At 53.3% G+C, this 21,314-nt stretch overlaps 9 protein-coding genes across 9 annotated transcripts; 4 read left to right on the forward strand and 5 right to left on the reverse strand.

Moving 5' to 3' along the window:
- The first annotated feature begins 1,111 nt into the window (after positions 1-1,111).
- On the forward strand, positions 1,112-3,495 carry CONPUDRAFT_163776 (uncharacterized protein). The gene is made up of 3 exons (XM_007768488.1): positions 1,112-1,462; positions 1,516-2,761; positions 2,812-3,495. Exons 1-3 carry the CDS (start codon positions 1,149-1,151, stop codon positions 3,325-3,327), a joined length of 2,076 nt encoding a protein of 691 aa, XP_007766678.1. The 5' UTR covers positions 1,112-1,148; the 3' UTR covers positions 3,328-3,495.
- Positions 3,496-3,645: 150 nt separating this feature from the next.
- Positions 3,646-5,396, forward strand: CONPUDRAFT_120783 (glycosyltransferase family 76 protein; the record flags this gene model as incomplete). Its single annotated transcript, XM_007768489.1, has 2 exons — positions 3,646-4,365; positions 4,424-5,396. 2 exons carry the CDS (start codon positions 3,646-3,648, stop codon positions 5,078-5,080), a joined length of 1,377 nt encoding a protein of 458 aa, XP_007766679.1. The 3' UTR covers positions 5,081-5,396.
- Positions 5,397-6,426: 1,030 nt separating this feature from the next.
- On the reverse strand, positions 6,427-8,503 carry CONPUDRAFT_51700 (cytochrome P450; the record flags this gene model as incomplete). The annotated part of the gene is made up of 9 exons (XM_007768111.1): positions 6,427-6,784; positions 6,857-6,938; positions 7,013-7,202; positions 7,299-7,460; positions 7,525-7,640; positions 7,698-7,852; positions 7,912-8,100; positions 8,159-8,288; positions 8,353-8,503. The coding sequence occupies 9 exons, from the start codon at positions 8,501-8,503 to the stop codon at positions 6,427-6,429; spliced, it is 1,533 nt and encodes a 510-aa protein (XP_007766301.1).
- A 2,441-nt stretch (positions 8,504-10,944) lies between these two features.
- On the reverse strand, positions 10,945-11,397 carry CONPUDRAFT_38927 (uncharacterized protein; the record flags this gene model as incomplete). The annotated part of the gene is made up of 1 exon (XM_007768099.1): positions 10,945-11,397. A coding segment is annotated over one exon (453 nt), but the record flags the coding sequence as incomplete, so codon positions are not given.
- Positions 11,398-11,801: 404 nt separating this feature from the next.
- CONPUDRAFT_52845 (uncharacterized protein) lies at positions 11,802-12,450 on the reverse strand (the record flags this gene model as incomplete). The annotated part of the gene is made up of 2 exons (XM_007768177.1): positions 11,802-12,305; positions 12,361-12,450. Coding segments are annotated over 2 exons (594 nt in total), but the record flags the coding sequence as incomplete, so codon positions are not given.
- Positions 12,451-13,070: 620 nt separating this feature from the next.
- Positions 13,071-14,752, reverse strand: CONPUDRAFT_151747 (uncharacterized protein; the record flags this gene model as incomplete). Its single annotated transcript, XM_007768490.1, has 4 exons — positions 13,071-13,256; positions 13,312-13,871; positions 13,943-14,387; positions 14,459-14,752. The coding sequence occupies 4 exons, from the start codon at positions 14,750-14,752 to the stop codon at positions 13,071-13,073; spliced, it is 1,485 nt and encodes a 494-aa protein (XP_007766680.1).
- Positions 14,753-15,048: 296 nt separating this feature from the next.
- CONPUDRAFT_151748 (uncharacterized protein) lies at positions 15,049-17,580 on the forward strand (the record flags this gene model as incomplete). The annotated part of the gene is made up of 9 exons (XM_007768491.1): positions 15,049-15,242; positions 15,296-15,463; positions 15,522-15,645; positions 15,697-15,908; positions 15,966-16,104; positions 16,158-16,256; positions 16,342-16,490; positions 16,539-16,779; positions 16,837-17,580. The coding sequence occupies 9 exons, from the start codon at positions 15,049-15,051 to the stop codon at positions 17,578-17,580; spliced, it is 2,070 nt and encodes a 689-aa protein (XP_007766681.1).
- Positions 17,581-18,877: 1,297 nt separating this feature from the next.
- Positions 18,878-19,807, forward strand: CONPUDRAFT_163779 (NAD(P)-binding protein; the record flags this gene model as incomplete). Its single annotated transcript, XM_007768492.1, has 5 exons — positions 18,878-19,229; positions 19,294-19,333; positions 19,392-19,399; positions 19,449-19,507; positions 19,560-19,807. 5 exons carry the CDS (start codon positions 18,878-18,880, stop codon positions 19,674-19,676), a joined length of 576 nt encoding a protein of 191 aa, XP_007766682.1. The 3' UTR covers positions 19,677-19,807.
- A 475-nt stretch (positions 19,808-20,282) lies between these two features.
- CONPUDRAFT_151750 (uncharacterized protein) lies at positions 20,283-20,739 on the reverse strand (the record flags this gene model as incomplete). The annotated part of the gene is made up of 2 exons (XM_007768493.1): positions 20,283-20,540; positions 20,590-20,739. 2 exons carry the CDS (start codon positions 20,737-20,739, stop codon positions 20,283-20,285), a joined length of 408 nt encoding a protein of 135 aa, XP_007766683.1.
- Positions 20,740-21,314: the final 575 nt, after the last annotated feature.

Consider the following 21,314-nt stretch of genomic DNA (forward strand, 5'->3'; position numbering starts at 1 on the left):
CACGTATCCCATTATGCTAAAATATGCTAAGGAAGTCATACCACTACATAAGTCAAAACTGGGTTCACGTCGAATGGAAGGCGAAGGCGAGTGTTGTATATACTCGCGAGGTTGCCGGCGAGATCGCCATGGGGCAGTGAGGGCGATGGATGGCGCGGGTGGTATTTCAACCAGAATGGGGGTGATTTTCACCTATTGATGACGACATGATCGAGCATGGAAACGCACCTAGGTATTTTCACCCGGATTCTGGGTGAAAGAAGATTCGACTCTCATTCACCCATTTCCCGTTTTCACCCCCATTCCGGGTGAATGTGCTTTTTCATCTTGGCGGGTGGGTGAATTTCCCCTGTTTCCCTTTTCACAGTGGCGCATCTTTGGGTCTGCGGGTCGACTATGTCATGTTCAAGATGCATCTTCAGGGATACCCCAGACAAAACAGTGTCAGGCAGTACCATTGATGCTGAATTACGTAGTTTCTATTAATACAAGAACTATTGAAGGCGATTTTCTCTTGTAAATAGCACTTTTGCACCTGATGCACTTTCATTGTGCTCGGGACTACAGTCGCACCATTAGTATAATTCTACTACAAATCCTTAACAGATTTTGTTGTCCTTGTTACGGGGTTCGAACTGGTCTAGGAACCAAAACTGGGTTCGGGAAACTGCTTGTCCCTGGAAACCAACTCGGACGGAACCGAGGGCATTCTTGGTTCGGTTCACGGTTCCAAACCGTTGGCCGCCCGAACCGCGGCAACACTAGGCAAAGTGAGCGATGAGCATTTAGAGAACAGGCTTGGAACAACTGCTTGAGGCTAGCTGAAAAAAAAATTGGACGAGGCATTATTGAGAATTATTCTTGCGATCAAATGTAAATTAGGGTCCAAGAAGATGGATGTTACCGATGAGCGCTAGCTGAGAGAGACAAGCGCAAGAGAGCGCAGGGGTACGACGAGAGAAGCAAGTTAGTCGATGTCCGACGCAAGTCCGACGGTGACCGGCGACCGGTGAACTCGAGGAAGTGAGGTGGCGGTGCCCCACGTGAGAATACCGGAATCATATGCGTCTGACGTCGAGGCTCGACCTCCTCCACACCGGTCAGACCTGCACACGACTGCCCTATACACGTTACGACTTGGACCCCGCATGTCCGATGCGACAAAGAAGCAACCTCTAAAGCCCAAGATTCTCCAGATGCCCCACCACCCACCTGCGCCTTCTGTCGGCCAGGCAAGCCTCGCAGCCGCCGCAGACGCACCACCTCCTCAAGCGCCCTCTCTCCTCGAGTTCGTCAGCACCGTGCCCCCACCCCTCGCTGCGGAGCTCATTGCGCTCGCGCCGTACATCCATGCGTTCAAGCGCTTCGTGCAGATTCTTAGTTGGCAGACGACGTGGGACGAGAGCTGGCTCATGGTCGCCTCTTGGTGGGCGTTTTGTCTCCTTTCCGAGCCGCTCCTCAGGTCAGTCTGGTGTTATGTTTTCATCCCAACAAGATATCTGATGCCAACGACAGGTACTTTCTACCCATAGCCCTCGTCTTTGTCCTCGTCGTCCGCCGCTGGACAGCCTCGGCGCACCGCCCGCCCTTGAGCTCGTCCAACTCCGGAGCATCCTCGACATCCGTCGCCTCCGAAGCGACCATCCAAGGCCTCACCGCCGACCTCGCCTTCATCCGCTCTGTCCTCCTCTCCACTCCCTCCCTCACCCTCTTCTCCTCGCCTTCGCTCACCGCCCCCACGATCCTACGCGTCGCCCTCCTGCTCTACGCGCCCTACCTCATCCTCACGTACTTCGTGCCCCTCCGCATCGTCGTCGGCATCGCCGGCACACTGCTCCTCTCGCACCGCGCCCGGTGGGCACGCACAATCCACAGCACCCTCACGCGCTCCGCACACGTCCGCTGGGCCACCTACCGCGCCTGGTCCGCGCTCAGCGGTGTCCCCCTCCCGCCACCCACATCGCCCGCACGACCGCCTTCATCCATCACACTGTCGTCCTTCACCGCCTCCGACAGCAGCAGCCGCCCAGCCTCAATCGCCCTCGCCGCAAACGACGCAAACAGCGTATCGCCCGCGCCGCCGCTGCGCTTCCTGTTCACGGTGTACGAGAACCAGCGGTGGTGGATGGGGCTCGACTTTACGGCTGCGCTGCTCCCGAACGAGCGCCCGGCGTGGTGCGGCGCGTCGCACGAGCCGATGGCGCCGCCGGCGGGGTTTGCGCTGCCAGGTGAGACGGTGTCGTATGTGTATGCGGACGAGGCGGTTGTGCGTGCTGCGCAGGCGCAACACCACCAAGATCGAGAGAGAGAACGCGGGAAGGGGAAGGGGGGCGGGAAGGGTGACAGGACGCCGCCTGCGATCGAGTGGCGCGCGCGCGTGAAGCGCACGGCGAGGTGGACGTGGGACGAGCCCGAGTGGCGCGTGGTGGTGAGGCGGGAGGGCGCGTCGGCTGCGTCTGATAGTTCGTCGGGCGTGAGGAGGGTGGAGAAGACGCCGCCGCGGGACGATGGGGGGGCGCAGGAGGGGACGGCGCTGAAGATGCTGCGCGCGGCGCGGGGGAGGGATTCGTCGATAGGCGGGGGAGGGGCGGGGGAGAGTCCGGAGCGGGGAAGGGCGGGCGGGGCGGATGGGGACGGGGCGGAGAGTTTGGAGATGGGGGTGCAGGAGGGCGAGATTGAGGAACCGATGACGGATGCGGAGGGGTGGGTGTATGGGGATAATAAGTGGGAGGGTGCGAGCAGTAAGGGCGGGATGGGCAAGGTGCGTCGCCGTGTTGTGATATCCTTCTCGCTGGCTAACTGGTGGTGTAGTACACGCGCTACCGCCGCTGGACACGCATTGCGCTCCTCACCGAGACCGTCGAGCTCGTCGGACCCGGGCCCGTCGGGATCTTCAGGGGCGGCACCGACCCATCACCATCTTCCCCCGTCTCAGCCACATTCTCCGCATCGCCATCCGTCTCTACCTCGTTTCCTCCATCGGCAGCCGCATCGCCTAATAGACCCATCCCATCCACGTCCGCGACGCTCATGTCGCCCGGGAGCACCGCCACCCCCGATTTTTCTTTCTCGGGCGGAACGGCGAGCGGGACGGTGATGTCGCCGACGTCGCCCGCGCGGTCCGGGCGGTCTGTGAGTCCGTCTGGGTCTACGTTGTCGAGTGGGAGTGTGGGGGTGAGGGATAGTGCGTCGTATGCGACTGCGGGCGAGGAGGCGCAGGGTGGTGGTGTGAATGACAAGGAGAAGGAGAAGGAGGGGAAGAGCGGGGGTGCGAGGAATATGTTGAGGCAGCGGTTGAAGGCTGTTGTGGATGGGTCGGGGCATTAGGTCTAGGGATGGGTGGTGGATTTTTGACGTTTTGAGGTTCGAGGCGTATTGTAAGTGTGATACGGCATGTCGGTTTGTCTTGTGTTTTGTTCTTCATGTTTACGCGCTATAATGACCACATTTACGCTATATAGCTATTATCGCGCTCGTCTGTCTTGTTTTGTTGCGAGGAATTTTTTATTGATATGTCATTGTATTTTGAGCGATCTTGTCTCTTAACTAGCTAGGATGGGATCGGTAACTCGAAGAAATTGGTGAAGCCCCTGTCGCGTTGGGCATCTCAGACACGCGACAACGTGCACCGCCACGCCTCCCTCCATGTCCACCACCTCCCAGGCCAGCGTGTCCAAGACAGAACAACACCTCCGCTCTCTCCGCTTCCTCTCCTGGTCGTCCCGCCTGCTCATATGGTCCCTCATATCCGCCTCAGCGCTCCTTTTCCCCCTCTTTGACGCCTCGCCAAAGCTTGTAATATCTGACGGCGACGCATGGACGACCAAGGGCGCAAGCGCGCTCCTGCGCTGGGACGCCTTCCACTTCCTGCACATCGCCGACGCGGGATACGTCTACGAGCACGAATGGGCGTTCTTCCCCGGCGCGCCCGCGCTCATGCGGCTCTCCGGCGCGCTCCTCGCGCGCGTCTTCGGCGCGGTGTCCTCCGCCTCGCCGCAGAACGCGCGGCTGCTCGCGATGATGCACGGCGGCGCGCTGCTCGGCGCGCTGCTCGATGCGCGGTGCGGTGTGCTGCTGTACGAGCTTACGCTGCACCATTTTGGATCGTCGGGGTTCGCGTATGTGAGTGCGCTGTTGGGGCTGGTGGGGAGTAGTCCTGCGGCGCTGCGGTATGCGGCGTATACGGAGCCGTTTTTTGCGTATTTCTCGTTCAAGGGGATGTTGTGCTGTGCGAGGAAGCGGTGGGTCCGTGCGGCGGCGTGCTTTGCGTGTGCGGGTGCACTGAGGTCGAATGGGGTGTTGCTTGCGGGGTTCGTGGGGTGGGGGATGGTGGGCGAGGTGGTGGTGAGCGGGCGGGGGCGTGAGGTGAGTGGGTTGAGCGTCGCCGTCGTCGTCTTGTGGCTATCTGACCGGCGCTGCGTAGTTAACGCCCTCTCGCATCGCATACGCGGCCCTCTTAACGGCTCTCCCGTTCGCCCCGTTCGTGTGGCACAACTACGCCGCCTACGTGCTATTCTGCGCGTCACCCTCTAGCCGTGAACCTACCGCTGAGTGGTGCACGCGCACGATTCCCTCGATCTACGGATACGTCCAGGACCGATACTGGAACGTCGGCTTCCTGCGCTACTGGACGCTCTCGAACGCGCCCAACTTCCTCCTCGCGCTCCCGGCGCTCGTCCCCGTGCTCGCGTTCTGCATGTCCTATCTGCGCGGCGTGGCTCGTATCCTGCTGCAGCCCGTACCCGCACAGTCCAAACGCAACGACACGCCTTCCCCTTCCCCGCTCGCCTCCCTCCGCGCCTTCTTCACCGACCCCCACCCGCGCCCCACAGACCCCTTCATCCGCCCCTCACTCCTCCCACACGTCCTCCACGCCCTCGCCCTCTCGCTGACCCTCCTCTTCGCCGCACACACGCAGATCGCACTGCGCGTCCTCCCCACCGTCCCCCTCGCGCACTGGGCGCTCGCGTGGGCGCTCACACGGCTCCCGCGGCGGTGCGGCAGGGTGCTGCTCGCGTGGTACGTGTGCTGGGCGCTTTGTGCGTGTGTGCTCTGGGCGGTGTTTTTGCCGCCTGCGTGAGCCTCGGCTCGGATTGTGAGGATTTCGGATTAATTTTTTTTTTCCTTTTCCTTTCCCGTGGAGGATGGGCTTTGCGGTGCCGCTGCTGGGGTAGATGGGGAGATGCGCATGGCAGATCGGAGACGATGACAGGAGGGATGGAAGGTTGGCCTAGGTGAGTTTCGGGTTCGAGTGCCCTCGTTGGCCGCTCGGAGAGGTCTTGTGTCTTGGATCGTAACGGCTAGACAAGGCTGCGACAAATGGGAATATTGCCGCTTGCGGGTACATGCATCATTTGACGATCTGCGTTGCTCGAATGAGGGGGCAGGAGCGACTCTTCGTCTGCGAGACCATGCGGATACGCGAAGCCCGAAGCACGGTACAGGCCTTGTGATAGCCGACGATCCTCCTGTACGCCTCATGAGTGTGTTTTCGTTTCTCGATTTCTCGCGGACACTAGGACGGTAGGTGTGAGGAAAGGGTCCTTCGTGTCCGTGATCCTCCGATGACCCCTCTCGTTTTCCTTATGCGGGCTAAATGGTGGATCACCTGTGCTGTTGCTGGTTGGTGGGTGGGTGGAAGAACACGAAAGCAGCTGAAGAACTGGCGAATTTGTTCCATTTCTCCTGGCAGCGTGCATTGAGCACCGTTTTACGCATTCAGACGCGAGCGTGGTCATGGCGGTATAAAGAGGCTCAGGTATGAGCCAGATATCCTCAGCTCCTCCGCTTGAACGAATACACACTACAACCAGTCAGTCGAGCCTCGCTCACTCCTTCTGCTGCTTCCCTCTCCCTTTATCAGTTGCTGACTGCAGTCTGCAGACTTCTCTACAAACCATACGATATGTCAGGCAAACCGACCAAGGAAGACTCTAAACGCATTCAGAGCGACACTGTCAGCATTTTTCTCCTGCATCTTCGATGGATCATCGCTGACTTTGTACAATCATTGTAGGACAAGAGGAACACAAACCAGGATTTCAGCCAGCGTATCCAACGTATCGTGGACAAGAACGATAACGCTAACGCTGGCCAGACCAACCCAGCTGGTAACACGAACTCAGGCAAGAAGTAGAGGCAACTCTTGTTTTGTATGAATACGATACATGTGACGAGATATAGCAAGTGCAATGTAAACCGTTTTTGAAGGGCGAAACCAGCATTGATTAAGCCGCTAGGGGTTTCCTCCTTTGAAACAATACAGGCTTTGCAACGGACGCGACGTCTCTGTTGCTTTCGGGTGAACGCGTCATAACAAAATCAAATGTCATTAGAATTAAACATCAAAAGCAAATTAAAGCTACACGCATGAAAGAAGCTAGCGAAACACGTCTATTATACCGTCTATCATTACCATCGCCACATCTACAGCGCCTCCACCGCGCCCTCCCACCCCCTCCGCACCGCAGCAACGCACGGGAACACCACAGGCGTTCTCGCATTCGCATCGTGCATCTCCACCTTCGCATTGATACTACTTTTATCCACTGGGGAAACATCGAACGCGGCGAGCACCCCCGCCATCGCGATCCACAGCGCGTTCTCCGCGACGAACCGCCCGGGGCACCGGCGCCGCCCGAAGCCAAACACGGGGCTGTTCGCGATGTCGGCGGGCGACGCGGTTGGGAGGAGCGTCCCGCAGGACGCGAGATGGCGCGTCGGGTCGAATGCCTCCGTGTCGGAGTCGGCGCGGGACCATTTAGGGTCGGAGCGCACCATGTGCCTATTGTGATGATGATGATGATCGACTGATCAGTGGGCTCAGCCGGCTAAGAAAGGGGAGGGGCGCGCGTACCATGTGTTGGGTAGGACGAGCGTTCCTTTCGGGATGAAGTACCCGTTGTACACGTCGTCTGCAGACGTCGAGTGAGGCAATGCTGTGAAGTAATTTTTTTGTCGTTAAGGTTTTGGCTCGTCCTGGGCGCACCATAAAGAAAACAAGGCAGCGTACCTAGCGGCAGGATGACGTACATCCTGAGTACCTCACGCAGGACAGCTTCCACGTAGGGAAGCTTGGGTCGGTCCGCGAACGTCGGCAGGTTTCCGGCTCCAAGCTGGGCGTCGATCTCGGCCTGTGCTCGTTTTTGCACGTCGGGACGGGTTACGATAGTAAGGAAAAATGCCATAAGCAAGGAAGTAGTCTGCGCAGATGATTTAAAGTCAGTATTTTGCGCTCTTGGCTCCTGGAAAGGCATTAAACGCACCGTCTCGAATCCCGCTGGAATGGAGGGAAATACGTCAGAAAGTAAGGAATTAGACTCGCATAGTGACAAACCGATGAACATCGTCGCTGCGACGTCTTTGAGGACCTTGGCGTACTCGGCGTCGCTGACGGATGCATCTCCCTTCGCTTGGAGCAGATCTCCTACCAACGAGGGAGGGAGGGTTTTCCCTGATGCCTACACGTGCGTACCAGTATTAATGGCACCGCCTTGACAATCTCAGAATTTTTTCGTGACTCACCAGCTGCTCCTTCACCCAAGCAAACGGCTCTTTGCGGCACGCCTCCATAAGCTCCCGCGTCCTCTGCGCGTCTCTCTGCCAGATGGCGCGGGGGAACCACGGAGGAATTCTTTGCACTAAATCACTGATTAATTAGCCGTGATCTGCGCTGTCACCAGAAAGGAAGCGCGCACGGATCGGAAACGCAGACATGAGGACTGCCCTCGCCGGGGCCATGCCCTGGCGGAGCTGATCGACCAGCTCGATCATCGGCTTGCAGAACGCATTGTCTTGCGCCGATACAGCCTCGTAGCCATATGTCAGCGCCGTGATCGCCGACGCTGTGAAGCTAGCGGAGATGAGGAATATAAGTTAGGGTGATCAAGAGTTGATAAAATCTCGGCATACTTTCTAAGGTGATCGTCGAAGTTGAAGGGGCTCATGTGGAGCTCTGCGAGGAGCTGGTGGCTCCTCTGTACTTGGGAGCGCTGATATGAGGAGGTTGCGTCGCGCTTGAGGACGCGACACAGAAGCCTAGCGTGCATCTTGAAGTCGCTGCCGTATGGCAGCGATGATGTTGAGGCGCCAATTCCAGAGCTGTTATTGTACATACAGCGTGAATATCATGTAAAGCGGTCCGTGAACTGCCACTTACTATTCGTAATGAGACAGCTGCGGTCGGTCAGAGTAAATGTGGGAGCGCTTGTCGAGAAGCTCGCGTGCAACACGCTCAGAGTTGATGATTAGCACAGGTTTACCTGCGAGGGAGCAGAACACGAGGTCTCCTGTGATTATATGCGCGCATATAGTCAGCTCAATGATGTACGTGAAGATATAAAGGGAGCGGACCGTAACGAGTGCCCCATTCCGCGAATGTCTCCCAAGGGCGCGAGTGCATCAAACTGAGAACGCTGCCGAGCACCGGAATGCCCTTGGGTCCAGGCGGGTTTTTGAGAGTTGGTTTCGAGGCTACAAGTTTCTTGAGGAACAAGCGGATCATGATGAGGATACATGCGGCCGTGCACCACTGGAAGCCCTTGAAGAAGGACATCATAGCAGTGTGAGTCGTGAAAATCGTCGGGAGGGGTGTCATGAAAGTCATGGCGTCTTGGAGTGAAAAAGGTGTGCGGTGAGCGTCAGCCCACTTATATATCATACCACGGGCAGAGCTTGACGTGGCTGGGCTCCGATTTCGTCACTCTCGACGGGGACACCGCATTGAGTGTAAGGAACATAGGGGTGCACGCCCTGTGGACTCGGAGGATGTGTAGCCGAGAAGTAGAGTTACGAACCTGAGGCAAGGAACAGATTCTTCATCTACGCGTTGTTCCGTGGCCAAGGTTACCTGAATCGGACGCTTAATTTTCTCAGGAGCGCTCACAACAATGTCGCTCAGTCATCAGAGGGTGCTATCTGCGGCAGACGGAGAATGGAGGGCGGTATTTCCTGAGATGCCGCTGCAGGATCCGAAGGCTGAGCCTGCAAGACATTAGGTGAAGTGATTCCGCGAAAACAATAACAAGAAGAGATTACCGTGGTTTTTTTTGCGCCACAGCCAACGCACCAGTGACTCCGAGGCTGTTTCCTTGCGTGTTTGTAGCATATGTACAAAGTGCTTCCGGTGATCGCTGTGACTTGTTGCCATGTGCATCCCACGTGGAATTGACACTCTTCGGTCAGGGTCGCGGGGATCTTGACATGACATGGCAAGTCAATCTTGCAAACAGATCTTCGTTTGGAACGCACCACGGTCATTGGCTGCTGGAGATCCAACCATGGCGACAGACGCTGACACACGTCGAGATGTGCAGAGCTCAAAATCCACGATCAGCGAGGAAGCAGATGCATGCTGTCACTGGCGCTGTCGACGCTGTCGGAAGCAACAGACGGGGTGCAAGAAAGTGGGTAAGAAAAGAAGTTAGTCAGCTTTACTCACGCTTGTCAATCCGGAGCCAAATGTCTGCCATGACAACATTCAAATTAATTCTTTACTTTTTGAACTCGACCATGCACAAACATCGCATCCGACTTGTTCATCGCTGCATCACGCTCTCTTCAGTTCATATTCAGCTCTCCTAAGCAACCCACTCAAACAGATTGGCTGTTGTGAGCTTCTATTATTGGAGTATCCGGGAAATGAACGCTATCGCCATGTCATCAGCTGGATTACATCACACAAAGTAGTTTACTATGATGGCTATGACAAACCCAAACTTGGTATAGTATGCGTGACGAACTACTACAATCGGTCTGGTGATATTACGGAGTATCTATAATAGGACACACAATATGACGGGGGTTCATCATAAGTTTTCGTGTATTGTAGTAAACTACAGTTTCTCCCAGAAACCCACAGACACTGCTATAGACGATCTACCGATGTGTCAATTTTATTATAACCGTGTATAGGTTGATTGGGTTCTTGTAGTCGAACAATGGCAGCCTACAGCGTGTTGTAGCAGGCGTGAATACGGGGTATATTGACGTGTACACTACTGTTATGGTATAGACATGCTTTTATTTTGTTTTACGTGACGTAGGGGTTACAGGTGCGTTCGGGCGCCTGCTTCAGTTTTTTTGCTTAGCCTTTTGCTCGCAGCCGGGCTTGTGGAGAAGACGCCTTGACCAGAGCGCATGTCCATCAGAGCTCGGCCGCGGGCGGCTAAGCTCAACATTGGCATTTTGGGGCCCAAATGGGGCCTGTGCGAGGGTTTGCGGAACGGGGCACTTGCGCCCACCTCCGGAAGTGACATGAGAGGAGAGAGTGAGAGACGCGCTCGCGTCCGCGACAAATATAAAAGCGGAGTTTAAAGTTATGACCAAGCAGAGCCAAATAAAGCATGTCGCCCCTACTACTATTCAATAATACGACGCAGTGGCTGCGTTCCCCTGCAATGATGTCAGACAAAGACACCGACGTGTATGTACAACATGTCGGCAGCTCCCTCCACAGTAGTTACTAGAATAGCTGAGATCGTAGATTACAAAATGAAGATACTAAAGTGGTCCAAATCCCACACTCTGCAAAAGCTGTTCGTCCTCACCTGGAGCTTCGTCCTCTCCAAGCTGCTCATCTTCATCTTGTTCCTCTTCCATGTCATACCAGCTGCCTTCCTCCTCTGGGTCTGTATCGGCATTTTTTGTATCATCTCTGCTTACCTCATCATCAGAATAAACCTCCTCCTGCTCAACTATGGGCCTGTCTGCTTGGAGATGACCCTCCCACTTCCGAGACAGCATGTGGCCAACACCGCCACCTAGGAAACGCATGAACATGTCCCGGTCAACAAAGCTGTAAATAAGATTAGTTTAGTGGATGAAATATACGAATTTGAAGTTTACTCACATGCCCACATAGTAATACTTCCACTCATTGTTTGCCTCAGGGGCTACAGATCCAAAATGCAAGCAACTGATGTCAGAGGGGATTGAAGGCCCTGGAGATCGACCTCTCTTGAAGGCAGGGATGAGGTGGATGCCCCGCACGATTGTAGATGGGTCAATAAAGTCCCAGCATTCCGAAGAGCTCAGAGGATGGAAAGAAACCCGTGGAAGTCGGCGAGCTGCAAATATACTTTGGTACCGAGAATTTCGGTGGAGCCACCGAACCAGAACAATGTTTATGCGTCGAAGTGAGGTTGGATCCTCTTGTCGAAAGCGAACTTTGAGATGAAATATGTAGGTGACTCGAGCGTACCAGTATGGGTGAACACCAGCATCGCTTGGCGAGTCCTGAGACATGACCATTATATCTGCACGCGATCGTGGGTTAATAGTGTCCTGTTTGCGCCTCAGATCGTAAGTTGTGTAATTGACATGTAGTGTTTTGTGCTCGTAGACCTTGTTCTTGCTGATAACGAGTGAACTAAGCTGCTCAGAGCTATAGTCGGCGTCAGGAAAAGTGTCATAAGGAGGCAGGTCAAGATCTTCGGGCACATCATTCTGTTCACGAAGGCGATCAAGGATGTGTGTCTTGAGACACTTCATGAATTCCTTGTGTCCAGAATATTGATCAGTTGCTGTAGATGGCATTCTGTGTGCAACTCACTTCTTTATCAGCTCCCAAAGACTGGTGAACCGCGTTCATGAGATCACGAACAGTGATGTTTTGGCTCTGAGACCTTTTCGATATCCAATAGCGCTGTGAAGGGTCGCTTTTTGAAGATTCACTGGCTGTGGTATTGGGCTGAGGAGCTGGGGAGGAATGGTGCTGTCTTGCTGTTTGTTCAAGGTATTTACATAGTTTTCTGACATAGCGAGCACGAGACTCGATCCGGGTCAGGGACTTGATCATGGTGTCATGCTTTTTGGGGGTGTGAGGATAACGACTTTTGGATGTGCGATGCTCTTGCTCGCCCTGAACAGCCAAGGTCAGTACATGATACATACTGAAAATAGGGATATGAGCTCACCAACTGCGATGTGTAGTTGTCAACCGATCCAAGAAGGCGGACCATTGCTGGATAATCACCAAGTGCATGGTATTTGTACGTCTTGAGGTTCAAGACCTTGCGCTTTTTGCCAGATACCTGATGTACTCCCTGGCGTGTTTCTCTCCGACCACGAGCTGCAGTTTCTGGAGGCAATTCACAGGTGTCATAATCGGGACAAACCTCATGCTGAAACTGGCGCATTAATCTGCCCAATTCAGCAGTTGACACATCAAACACCTTGAGGGTATCATCTGTGTGGAGACGAAGTTTGGCAAGAGCATGCCAGGTAGCGAGCTCAAAGAGTAGATCAGAAATGACTCTCCGGTGTGATTTGTCTGGAAACACCGACTCAAATACTGGGATGGCGCACTGCACAATGTTCATCCTATGAGAAAAACTGAACTCCATAGGTGTAAATCCTTACCTGGACCAAATCTTCAAAATCACGCGCAGCGAGTCGTTTCATCCCGCACGCATTCTTGTGAAATCTACGAATCGTACCCCGTCCAAATGTAGGAGTTTTACGATAGCTTTACATAGTCAATGCATGAGACCACATTGAAAGAATTGAACATACCGGTCATTTACTTTCTGAACTGCAGAGCCTCCGATGGCCAAAAGTATCCTGACCAAGTGGGTGAAAACTGCCTTCCATACACCGAGCTCGAACTCGTGGAGGAGGTCTACAGGAAATAGGGAGAAGAAGTTGACGTTCTCTTCCAGCAGAAATTCGGAAAAAGTGTTCTGTATATCACAAAGTTAATCAAAGCAAGGAGGCGAGATCATTAGTAACACACCACTGTGGGTACACCTGATTCTTCCTCGAGCAATGATTGAACTTGACGGGAATTGACTGCACATCCTTTTCTGAACATCCAATCACGAGCCATCCTCACAAGGTTTTGACGCTGAGCAGAGTCGGTACGCAAGTTCTGACGATGCTGCATATCACGTCTCGTTCCCATATCTGCAACGTGAATTTTAAGTATCAGGCAGCGTGGGCATGGGGTTTTCCCTAGAAACTTGATAGTGCAGAGTAAAATCCTATGGAAACATGAGTGTTAATGACACAAGATTACTGGCCACGTACTTTTCTGGGTAATCAGCAGAATATGTCACAAATCGAATCATCCCTCAACGCTTGATCCCATCGCCGCAAGTAGTGACTATGCCCTCTCTGTACGCACGCCGGAACCCCTCATCGTGAAGCAGCAGCTCCCAAACCTTCTGGAAGAGCTCTCGCTTGAGGTGTGTATGGACATCTTTTGAGGGCGGTTTCCCAAAGATGTCTGTGTACGTATTTTGCCAGCCATCTGGAAGCTGGTAAAGGTAGTTCAGTCTGGTTATTATAGACAGACTCGGAGAGTGTACTTACACTTGGAATATACGCAACATGGTGACAGGATTGTGACGATGGCTTGCCACGGACATACTTTGACTGATTGCCCAGGAAAAGATATACAGGCCACAGCGATGCCTCCCCAAAGTTTGTGAGGAGTGTTGCATCCGACCAGATCATGAGGGGTATGACAATTCGTTCCAGGTCATCACCAGGAGACCTTGGAGCTGTGTTTATGTCGTTGTACGCGTCAATGACAGTTTGAGAGCTGTACATCTCCGAGTATATCCTGATGTCCCGGTTGTCATATGTCTTCCAGCGCTGCTCGAATGGTGTCGTGTTATATGTAGAGAAAATGGGATCCTCAACCGCATATTTGACAATGTCAGCTATATTGCGATGCCACACACCCTCAATAGTGAGTTTTGGGGCTCTAAGCTCGCCTCCCTGCATCTGTCGACCCTCAAAAGGTAGTGGAATCTCGATGGAGGACTCTTGCCAGCCATATCCTTCGCGAAAAGCATTGTCACCTGCTCGGAGAAACTTGTTGAGGTGTTCCTTCTCGCCATCAGGATCGTATGCATCCAGTTCTATTTCTGAGTATAGAGGATGCTGGAGTAGGGATTTAACCACCGTGCGTCAGCCGCTGATTTGGTTTTAGATCCACCCTCCAAGTACGTGTACATGATCCCACATGTGGGATTTGAGAACGGAGCCATCACTTCGTCAGAGTCTAAGTCGGCAGGAGATGGTGCACCAGATGATATGAGACTGGTAGTTCGCTGTGGAGCTGAACTTGATTCGAGTAAGGGTGCATCTGAGACACTCATGAGTGTGTCACAGTGGACTTGTATTGGTTTGGCCTGGTAAATGCGATAGAGACCAAACTCGTTGGGACTAGTCGTGTACTTGGTCATAAAGTCGTGAGCAGGCTGCTCTGGGGAGGGTGAATGAGAAGTAGGCAGCCCCAGTGGGGTATCTGGGTCTATCCGGCCGAGATTCTCTTGAGTAGACGCTGGAGCTTGAGCAAGCTCAACAGAAGGAGAAGGAATCGTGTCATTAAAGCGTTCAGGCCTGCCTAAACTGCGTCTAGATGGCCTAGATACATGTACCTACATATCAAGAGCAATTGAGGAGGAAGTTCAGACCATGTAGTAGGTCTCGGAGTGTGATGTAGACGTACAGATTGAGCAGATGACTGCTCGGCTTCCTCAACATCTACAAGCTCGAGATCCCCAACTCCAATACTGTCATCTATCCCTTCAAACACCTCCTCAGGCACAGGATTTGACTCTCCTGCTTGTGGGGACCTGATGCGACGATGTTTAAGTGAACATTCATGCTCTTCTGCTGCTTGGTAGAGCGCCTCTCTGGCTGATATGACCTTCTGGCAGTTTCTTTCGTGAACATGGAGGTCTCGCTTGGTGAGAAATACCTCTTTGCAGAGGTTTCCCTTGCATTGATGGAGTTTTGGCATGGAGAGGTGGAAGGGGGTTGTATTGGGGCAAGACAGCGTCTGAATGCAAGCCAAAGCAAGTATGCGCACGTTGCACGCAGCACTCGGGCAACTCGGCAAAGTGCAGTGGCTCAGGCCCGGGGAAGCAGCCTCGGCACGGAATCTATCTTAATTTAGCCCACCGAGGTCACCCTTTCCAAAATTGGAGGACTGTGGGAAAAAGAACAGCTGCGTTCGCGTTGTGTCACAAGCGGATGTGTTTTGATCTGTCTTTCTTTCTCCTACCACCACCACCACACCCTCCCCTCGATACGTCCATGGCATGGGAAAAACGGAAGGCCTCACGTTCACCAAGTTGTCCATCCCACAAAAAGCACAAGAGTGGTGATACCCAGAAAACCCTCAAGGCCCCCTCCCCTCTGAAGCCTTCAAAAGGATCGCATCAACGCAAGGCTGTCGCACGTAAGAAACCAAAAACGCGTGCCACTGTTGGTCCCATCAAGAGTAAAAGGTGACTGTTTGTATTTTCTGAGATCCTGTTGTGAACTGACTCGTTCATGACAGCCTTTCAGTCCAGTGCCTTCGCCTTGGTCGGGTTCTTGCTCGTACTGGCAGCTCTTTCTCTGATGTTGATACTGTCCTCCAACTTGGAGTCTATCGCTCCTTGAAGGGTGCTGGTGCCTATGGTGATCTCTCTGCGTCGTCAGAGATCAAACAGAGCTGGAAAGAGTTGTGAGTTTGCTTTTGTTTGTCTCTTTGTGCGTCTACTGATTATATGCGCTCCTTGAAGGAGCAAAGGCTGGAGGAAATGGCATGTCTTCATCTATGACTTTGTCAAGGAGCATTGTCCCGCAATATTTGCCCTCCTCAAACGCGCCAACTGCCTCCAGGAGCTTCAGAGCTGCGTTGAGGATGTAGGTTTCTTCTCGTAAGTGCACATATATTCACTGATTATATGCCTTCAGATTCGCAGAGTCATCGGCCGCACGCGAAACGAGGACTACGGCTCATGCAAAGCAAACTTTTGCCTCTGGGCTGCTGACGACCCCGACTACCCTATACAGTCTTTAGTTGGAGCCGGCTCTTCGCGAGATGACATGGGGTTCAATCATGACAAGCTCGCACGTCTGCTCCGCCCTGCCATCTACCTGCAGGAGTTTGATGAGAATCCGGCCGAGTGAGTTTGAATTGGTCAAATCGCCCGCATATACTGACCAGAACCTCTTCGTAATAGAGTTGCTCGTCAGATGGCAGAAGGTACAGGCGATTGGGAAGTCACGGCTGACTGGTTTCCCGCGTTTGTCTGGAAGGACTGTGCATACAACCCCAACAATGTAGGTGAAGGAATGTTCGAGCACCCTGTCTTTTTGCGCGTGAGTCTTTCCTTTTGTTTTCGTCTTTTAATTCTAATCTTTGGGCGCTTCAGGCCTTGAAGCGTGTTTTCCTTGGCCCGCAGGCTGCAACTGCTAAGAAACGCCGTGCTGTGAAGCAGCGCAGCAATGCAGCTCTCATGGAGACGTTCACGGTGCGTCCGGAGCACATAGCATATATATACATTGGTGTAAGTTGTTCACTATCATATCCTACATGCGTCTAACATGCATATATAGCTACGGTTCGCCCCGAGTCAGCAACCCCAGTGGGGAGTGACTGCTGATGGCGAGTTTGTCTGGGAAGATGCTCACAACAACTTGCTGGAGTTCCTCTGGCGCCAGCAAAACAAACCCTTTGTTGAGGCACTCATCAAGTGGTTCAACATGTTCGTCTATCTCTCTTCATCATACTGCTAAACTAACACTTTATTTAGTGAGATCTTTGGACATCCGAAAGGGCGGCGACTTGGCCGCTCTTCTCGTGCGGATTCCGACAAGAATGGCACAAAATCGAAGCGTGGGGACTTGTTCCTTTTGGCGGCCCAGCTCGAAGCTGCCTCCTCTGAGGCTGCTGGCGACGCGACCACGGACATCAAGATGCAAGGTAAGGACCTTGATGTTGACGTTGATCAACCCGCCACAGTTGAAGCCGAGCTCGAAAGGTTTTCATCCGAGGTACGTGTCATTATTGTAATCGACGACATGTTTATTAAACAACTCTCACTGTCCTAGTTAAATCGCTCTGCCCGTGTCAACGCTGCCGAGCCCTCCATCTGCGTCAGCAAGCCCTCTTCAACGTCGGAGCCATGGTCCACTTCACACAAGCCCCAGCCTCCAAAGCGATGCCCCAAGCCTTCACAGGCGACCACGAAGGCTAATGCAGACGACAATCGCAAGAACGTGCAGGTCAGCAGCTCGTCATCGTCATCAAGTTCCGATGATGAAGAGAATGGCGCACCTGAAGACTCAAAGGATAACACCGATGAGGACGAGGAACTCGACAAGGAGCCTGACGAGGACGACGAGCCCGGTGGAGATGGGGAAGCTGACGAGGGTGAAGAGGAGCTTGATGAGGGCGAGGATGAGATTGGTGAGGACGAGGATGACAACGAGGACACGGGCGAGGACACGGATAAAGAGAATGAGGCGCCGGGGCAGGGGATTGATGATAAGGGTAAGCTCACCTTCCCCGGATCATCCTCCATACCATGCCGCCTTCGCAAACCGGCAACATTGTGCTCCCCAGTCCCCACTCGTGCACAGGCTCCTCGTGCCGTGGCGGTATATGGTCGCGTCCACGCTTCCTCACCGACTCGCAACACCAGACCAAAGCCTCGGAAGGACGACTCGTCCCTCTCCGAGCTGGAGTCGAGCGAGCCGGAGGAGGAAGCGCCTGCACCAAGTACCAAGAAACGCGCTCAGGGCGAGGGCTCTCGTGGACGGCGTGGCCGTTCGCGAACTCGTGGTCATGGGTGAGGCCGTTCGCGAACTCGTGGTCATGGGTGAGGCCGTCATTGATAGCAGACTTTGATGGTATGTACCCCACCTGTTCCCTCGCCGTCCATGACTCTAATATTTCGCAATATTTAGCTCGTATTTGTTCATTTGTCCCCATCATGGACATTTCTTGCCACCACAATGCACTGTATTCCTCAATGTACGTTTCTTGCTACCCCACCTGCACTCTGTATTCTTCAACGGATGTTTCCCGCCATCGCGCTGCACTCTGTATTGCTCAATGACATGTCTTTTGCACGTTCACTTGTACTCATGTGTTGCAACTATGTAATTAACCGTAGCTCACGAAATGGACTAGTATTAATGATGCATAACACTTACAACGCATATGATGAAAGTCGTCAACCATTATAATGCCATGTAGTATTCGCCTGTACCTACATTATTGCTGTATATCTATAGTGTCGAAGATCGAACGCGAGTATAGCTAGGAAGTCTATAACTGCGCAGACTCACCGGGCGTTAGTTGAAGGTTGAGTTAGTAGCTGTTGAGCTGGTAGGCTGACGATGATAGTCGTTCGGGGTAGAAAGACACTGTAGATGATATTCGTGGTAGCGACTGTATATGTATGATAGGAGCGTGTGAAGTCACTACCGTATTCGTAATGCTATATAGTCCTAATCCCACGGTAATGCAGGACGGCTACGTAAGCTATGTACGTGGCTCAGTGCGATGGACGCGGAGCCACACGAATGCATGAATGCGTAAGGCGCTAATACTACCTACTGGAGATACCTAGCGCCTGTGTAGACGTATGAAGGCGGTGTTTACTTGTAGACCTCGTAGAGGAACATCGCCGTACAGGAGGCTTCTGGATGGACCAATAAAGCCGTAAAGGGTCAAATACTAGACGTAATTCTGACATATAGTACCTAAACCAGTTCTGTAGACGTCTACATGAACCGGCTCATGCTATAAGATTCAGAGGTCCTCTACCGTAGTGACGAACCACGGCCCTTTATGACACTCAATACAGCTGCTATAGTACATGATGGTCTCTGTGGGCCGTCTATACTAGAAGCCTACTTTGTGTGATGTAGATGTTCCCAGTGCCTGGTGTTCCTCCCATACTCCTTATCCACGGTAGTTCATACTGTGCTTCGCCAAGACCTGAGCATTTGAAGCTCGGGGAGAATGTCTTCAACGGGCTGCTCTAGTAAAGTCTGGTTTGGTGAGTGATCTTGTCTTTACATCAGGCATTGTCAATGTCAAGGCCAAGTCAAAGCCTTATCGCACACTCTCTTATTGACTTTGATGAAATCAGTCACCGGTGCATTATCTGGCTTTGGGCTCGAAGTCACTAAGGCTGCCCTTGCTCATGGAGATCGCGTCTTCGCAACCCTCCGTAGCCCCTCAGCGCTCGCGGACCTCAAGACCCGGTACTCATCTTCACAGCTGTGTGTCTACCAGCTCGATGTTACTCAAGAGGATAAGATAGGCCCTGCATTTGAACGAGCCGTATCAGACTTTGGGCGTGTCGACGTGGTGTTTAATAATGCGGGCTGTTCCGTCATAGTAGAGGCGGAGGGCATATCGGACGCGCGCGAACGCACGCAGACAATTCGAGGTGATGTTTTGGAGTGCGTCGCACGTCACGCGGGAAGCGGTGCGCACATTCCGGGAGCAGGTTCCGCCTGGAGGGAAGTTGCTGCAGGTCTCATCGAGGACAGCTATCGAAGCGCCGCCAGGTGTTGTTCATTATGCTGCTGCGTACGTCATTGTTTGACATAAACGAGCAGCCATGCTAAGGTACGGGCCGATTGCACAGGAATGCCGGTGAGCTCGATCTTTCTAGTAGCATTGTTCATAAGGTTAACGTTCTCAGCCCTCGAATCCTTGACCGAGGCCTATGCTCAGGAGGTCGACAAGGCCTGGAACATTTGGGTTCGCTACCTCTACGCCTTCATTCTGGCACTGCTAAATCTATATGGCACAGTTCACAATCCTAGAACCCGCGCTGTTCAAAACCTCGCAGGCGAAAAACAACGTCTTCGAGCCCCAGGCATCAGGAAAAATACACGCCGCTTTTTGCGCGCTTTTCAGTGCTTATTGATAGAAAAGCGGCTTCTAAGGAATCTAAAAGCAAGCATTCAAAAAGCAGAAAATAAGCAGATCTCGCCGCTTTTTCCCTGCTTATTCATACTTTTCAGCCGCTTAAAATCGCTGTATTGCGCTCATCGGTACAAAAAGTATATTTAAGTCATACAATAAGCAAGAGAAATATAGTCAAAAAGCAGAGCAAAGTGGAAGTCGAGCCTTGTACGCCATGGTCGACGCCAATGACGACCTGCTGCGAGGGCAAGAGAATAAGGTGCACACACCTTTTGCACCATTTATTCGACACAAAACAATACCAGCTGCTATTAACGTAGCATAAGATCCTGAGAGAAATCATTAGCACCGACAATATCGTGGAAGAGGTATATAAAGATACACGTACATGTTGTGGGAACGTTGGTTGTGAATGTCGCCACTCACCCATGCATTGTGCCAAGACCCTGGGCAGCTGCGAGTGCCACTGCGTCCGCACACATCAGACAATGCAAGTAAATGGGACGGAAGCGGCAATCGTGACTGGCACACTAGACGCACCTTGGTTACTCGTCATCCACAACAGCCAACCTACCAGCACAGTCCCCTACAGATTCTGAATCACGAGTCACGGGTTTTGACACACAGCCTGTGCTCGAGCACGCGCCAGAGAGGGGCCCATTGCCGTGGTGTCGATGGCGCGTTCAACACGCCGGCAGCAGCCTCTGCTGTGCGTGTATGTGTACGCCGACGTCGACGCTGAGACGGTGACCGGGATTGCCTCACGCTGGACAGCAAGTCCGAGCGCCGGCGACGCTTCGACGTTGACGCCTGGCGCGATGACTCCCGCGAGGTTCGAGCTGGGGTCCGCAGCGCATTGCGGTCGCTTTATTCAAGAGGTGAGTGACGAGTATATACAAATATGAAAAACTTACTGAGGCTTGTGGTAATGGAGAGAGCCGGGATGAGCACGAGTACGAGGGCAAAAGAGGAAGGAGGTGAGCGAAGGTGAGCGACAACGCGATGGCGGCGGGAGAGGATGAGCGCAAGAGAAACAGCGAGAGTGACGGTGACAGAACAGACATGAGGAAAGGAAGAAAAGACAGACGAGGAGACAAGACCAACATTTGTGCCTGTTTGTTGACAACAGAACTAAACTCAGCCTTTCCAGAAAATTCCAATTTCCCATGTTACTAATAGAATGTTTCAGAATGAATTGCTGTAAGCAACCGCGTGTACGTCTCTGTAACGTTCTGAGGGTCTTTGCTACACCGTTTCCACTGACCACCACCACCATCATCACCCTTGACTAGTGCAGGGTCAGGCAGACAAGGCTGCTGCATGTCCAGCCACGCGCATCGCATGGGCCCAACTGAGGGGCCTGTCGGTAGCAGCTGGACTGGGCACCTGATAACCATGCCATCTCTCTCGCCCGCCGGCTCCGTCAACACCACGCCCGACACCAGCGCGTCTCGCAGCTGAGCCCATTCAACCCACGGTCACCTTCTGACGCGGAAGATACCACCGCCACCTATAAGTACGCGCATCGCGCTTTCGCGTGTCCCCGCCTCCGGTCGCATTGCAAGATGGACATTTACAACGGATGGGGAAGCACGGCATGGTGGCAATGGAGTGAACCATGGAGGATGGGCTGTATATG

The sequence above is a fragment of the Coniophora puteana genome (assembly GCF_000271625.1).
Source record: "Coniophora puteana RWD-64-598 SS2 unplaced genomic scaffold CONPUscaffold_4, whole genome shotgun sequence".
Classification (NCBI taxonomy): domain Eukaryota; kingdom Fungi; phylum Basidiomycota; class Agaricomycetes; order Boletales; family Coniophoraceae; genus Coniophora; species Coniophora puteana.